Source organism: Otolemur garnettii, unplaced genomic scaffold (genome assembly GCF_000181295.1).
Source record: "Otolemur garnettii isolate 467f Iridium unplaced genomic scaffold, OtoGar3 scaffold00062, whole genome shotgun sequence".
NCBI classification, from domain to species: domain Eukaryota; kingdom Metazoa; phylum Chordata; class Mammalia; order Primates; family Galagidae; genus Otolemur; species Otolemur garnettii.
In genome coordinates, this window is record NW_003852457.1 from 7,275,943 (window position 1) to 7,280,249 (window position 4,307).

The following is a 4,307-nucleotide window of genomic DNA, read 5'->3' on the forward strand; positions in this document are numbered from 1 at the left end:
ACACTCAATTAGTCCCATTGCCTTCAGTCTAATGTTCCTTTCCATCCCTCCTCCAGAATGTCTTTGTCTTACACACAAAAGCTATCACAACACTCTCCAGCTTAAAATGTCTCAGGGTCTTCACTTGACTTCCAGGAGGAGGATGCTGCACCTCTGTTAGGACACGAAAGACCTCATTGCCTTGCTCTTGCCTTTGCCAGAAAATTGTATTCTCTGTCTTTCTTGCATATCAACGCCTATTATTCGTGTCCTTATAACTTTGCTTCTCTTCCTCTTTGCATAGAGAACACCTTTCCTCACTCTCCTTTACTGTAGAAAAGCCTATCAAGTGTCACCTCCTCTATGGAGGCTTCCTAAATGCCTCCTGCTCACGTGCTGCCACATAGAATGGACACCCCACTACAACTATACTCTCCCAGTTCCCTGTACTCACATCTCTCATGGCACATGGGAACTTGACTCTCTTCTCTTTTTCTTCACCTATGAGACCCTCAATCTTCCTTGAGCTCCCTCAGAAAGCTAATCTGATACAAGGTAAGAAATCTATTGAAAACTGATGATGACAAAATGGTTTTCACTCTTATTGAGCTTGAAGGGTCTAGAGTTGCCTACAGTGAGTAGGCAGTTGAATTAATGAGGTCCAGAGAAGCTGGCCTGGTGGGGGGGACAGTTGAAGTAATAGGACCCAAGGAGACCAGAAGAGGAAACCCCGAGAGAAACCTACCACACGATGGTGGCTCCCCTTGCTGCCGAGTTCCTTGGATTTCCTTCCCCTGAGCATCCACACACCAGCACGGCCCATCTGTCTGGCACTGCACTGCCTGGTAGTCCCCATTTCGGCGGCAGCTTGGAACATAGGGGTGACCAAAGCTGGTTGCTGTGAACCCTTCCACTTCACATTTCGTGGGGCCTAGAAGAAATCCATGCAGAAAAGGAGAAGCCAGTGTGTAAACAATGCTCCATGTGTTTACAGCAGGCATTGCTCTCTGCTGCACATACTTTAGTAGAACAGCCACTAGGACTATAGCAACTTTAAAACCAAAGTAGTTTCCCCGAGCAGAAACACGCACATCTGTTGGCAGCTGGTTACTTACATCGGAATCTACCAGAGATGAGAAATTGAACTGCTAGGAACCGTCTCTGCAATATCCGGTACAGGGTGGTTTCAGTGAAGGTAGAAGCAAGGTCCAGGCCAGCAAAAATGGTGTCATAAATTTCATCCAGCAATAATTCCAAACCTGAGCAAAGATGGCAAGCATTTCAAGAATGGCCTCTTTCATGGAGGCCCCCACCTTGCAGTACAAACAGACATTCATCTACACCATGATGCATCAGCTCTGCACAAGACTTTAACAGTTTCCAAAGTCAGGGCTGCTGTGTATGGTTGTGGCAGGTTCACAGCACACGGGAACACTGTCTAAAGAATAAGAGATCGAAATTCATCCTGTGTTCCATTCACCAACCTCAGAACAGCATCTGCCGGGGTTGGGAGCTGGATAACCTCTTTTGAGTGGGCACACAGGCACCATTTGGGCCAGTGCATTCAAAGAACCACATGAGAGTTTGCTAAGACTGTGTGCCGTTCAGCCTGGGTGAGGAGCAGACAGACATTGCCAGTTCAGCTCTGCCGGCCCTGGTGCCTGAGGAACTGCCCTCCCTCCCTCCAGATTGCCTCAGGTGTGCTCACTCACCTGTCTCAGCCAGTTCCCGCCCTTGGCTGTCGGCACAGTGACAGTACCCAGACACCTCTGGGAACCTGCTCCGGAAAGAGCTGAAGGTCACAAATGCATCTGGAAACCTGAGAGAGAATGAGATTTATGATCACCATTTCATAAAGGAGAAGTCATCACCAGCTCTTCCCATAGCAATAAATGTGGCCAAGTTTGCACAAGGAGAAAAGGAACGTCTGCTTTTTTATCTCATGATGGTTGTTCCATGCGTCCTTTAGTAAATGCATTTCTTTTCTAACTTGGCTTTGCCTAGCGGGAACTAGGCTGAACCTTCTAAAACAAAGCCGTGCTTGGCTGTCATCTGCTAATTAGCAGTTTTCCTCACTTAGGGCATTTGACCCCCTTCTCTCCATGTGCATGTCTCACAGGGCCAGGCAGAAAACAAGTCATGAACGTCACATGAACTGGTTCCTTTACTGGAATATAGTCCAGAGACTAAAGGCCGAGTCCGTTTGACAAACATATGGTACATTGTGCATGATGTCATTCTGGAAGATCAAACAACTTCAGGGCCCTTTACAACTTTCCAAGAGCTTGAAAAGAAGCCAGATCCCACTACAGGAAGTCCTTAAGGAGGAAATTTTCCAGTTCCATTGTTGAAAAAACACGAATCAACATTACATCACTAACCAGGGCTGTTGGTCCCTTTGCGTAAATCTGGAAAGGTCTTCCCTAATCATGTTCAGCTTGGCAATTGGTATAAGGAGCTCATCAGCGAGGCGTCCCATCCTGAAAGTAATACTGAGGTCTAGAGAGCTGTGTTTTAGTTCTTTCCCTGTGCAATAATTTAGCAACCAGAGAGGAATTTTTCAACTTTATACAACACCGAGAGCTTTGTTTTCATGCCCCATATTGCTGTACATGAGATCCAAGAATACACGTAGTATGTTTCTACCTATGCCTTCAACTACATCCCCAAACAATAAGTTAGCAGAAACAGCAGCTCTCTGCACTGACAGGTCTACTACTGTGCCATCTATTGTAGCAAATTTGAAAACAACCAATTATAGTAAATCCCCTAAATGGAAGAAAGTGCTATGGTTGAGGATATTTCTAAATTCTTGCCAAAAGAGAGCAGACATAACACCGTGTACGAAAAGTAGACTACGAGACGGAATACACACACTGTGATTCCCTCCAGTGCTGGAAGAATGTGCCGTGCGGTAATCAGACCCTGACAGGGGGGGTGCGGGGGGGGTGCAACACATATCAATTAATTTGAATAAAAATGACTGTGCCAAACAAACAGTGCTACAGGATTATGGAGAGGTGTTTTCATCCCCATGTGGTTGGTCTATTACTCTGTGTATATGGCTTAAATAAAGAATATTACAGTAAATGAGTTGCATATTTGAAATTAAAAGCCCACTTTGCCTCGTTGTTACTGACACGGGGTGTACAACGAAAGTTCATTATTAGAACCCGGGATAATTCAACTCTGAAAGTGCTAAAAAGAGTGTAATAACTGCCTCCATTTATTGAGCACCACTTTGTAAAAAATTATCTGCAAAATGTTTAATACACATTGACCCATTTAATCCACTTAACAATTGTAAAAGAAACGAGCGCTAGAGACCATGAGGGTGAGGTCTTGAACTCAGGGAGCAAACCCGGGCTCCACACCTGGCCTTACCCCAGGATACCTGTCTCAGGCAGAGCTGCAGCCCAGCGTGCATCTGGCTGCACCTGCCTGTCCATACCCTGCAAGGGCTGCAGCTCTGCTCTGACTCTCTGCTCTTATGTCCACCACTGAGCTTTCCCTGCCATCGAACAGATGCTGATAACACAGGTACTGCCTAAGGTGGCTTCTCATACCCATTCCAGTGTGAGGCTCAAGAAGTTGAAATCACTCTAGTCCCATGCTCCACTGATTCAACACAGAGGCCCACCTCCACACCCTGGCCACAGGCAGATATGACCTCCAGGCTCTCTGAGTCACCTTCATCCACCACTTAATGTTGAGAGTTCCTCTCTTGGGGTTTCTGCCCTCACAAACTTCCCAGAACCCACACCTACATTTTGGGTGGGCCTCACTCTTGGTCTCCCTGCTTCCTACATATTGGAGATGGCCCTGGCTTTAGGTAGAGAGAGGATTTTCTTCACTCCCAATAAAACCACCCCAAAGCCAGCTACTGCTGCCTGGACTTGCTACAACTGTCACCTGTTGACCTTTGGGGCCAACACTCCATACTGTCATCTTTAATCCTCCTTGCCAATTCTATATGTGGTAAGAAGAGCTAATATGATTATCACTATTAATTACTACTTACAAAAATAATAACAGGTGATATGTTTTAAATGATCAGACACTACTCTCCATATTTTACCTCTTTTAATTCTCATAACGATCCTTTAAAAATCTCTGTGTCAGGGCTCGGCACCTGTGGCTCAAGCAGCTAAGGCGCCAGCCACATATACCTAAGGTGGCGGGTTCGAATCCCCAGCCCGGGCCCGCCAACAACAATGATGGCTGCAACCAAAAAATGGCCAGGTGTTGTGGCGGGTGCCTGTAGTCCCAGCTACTTGGGAGGCTGAGGCAGGAGACTCGCTTGAGCCCAGGAGTTGGAGGTTGCTGTG

General features: G+C 46.5%; 1 protein-coding gene across 1 annotated transcript in view; it reads right to left on the reverse strand.

Moving 5' to 3' along the window:
- The window catches only part of TG (thyroglobulin), a 232,735-nt gene that overhangs the window by 218,599 nt on the left and 9,829 nt on the right, over positions 1–4,307 (reverse strand). The window contains exons 6-8 of the mRNA XM_003792866.3: positions 1,692–1,798; positions 1,095–1,238; positions 725–910 (exon numbers count right to left, since the gene is read on the reverse strand). Coding sequence (XP_003792914.1) covers positions 725–910; positions 1,095–1,238; positions 1,692–1,798 — 437 coding nt within the window. The remainder of the gene's footprint in view (positions 1–724; positions 911–1,094; positions 1,239–1,691; positions 1,799–4,307) is intronic.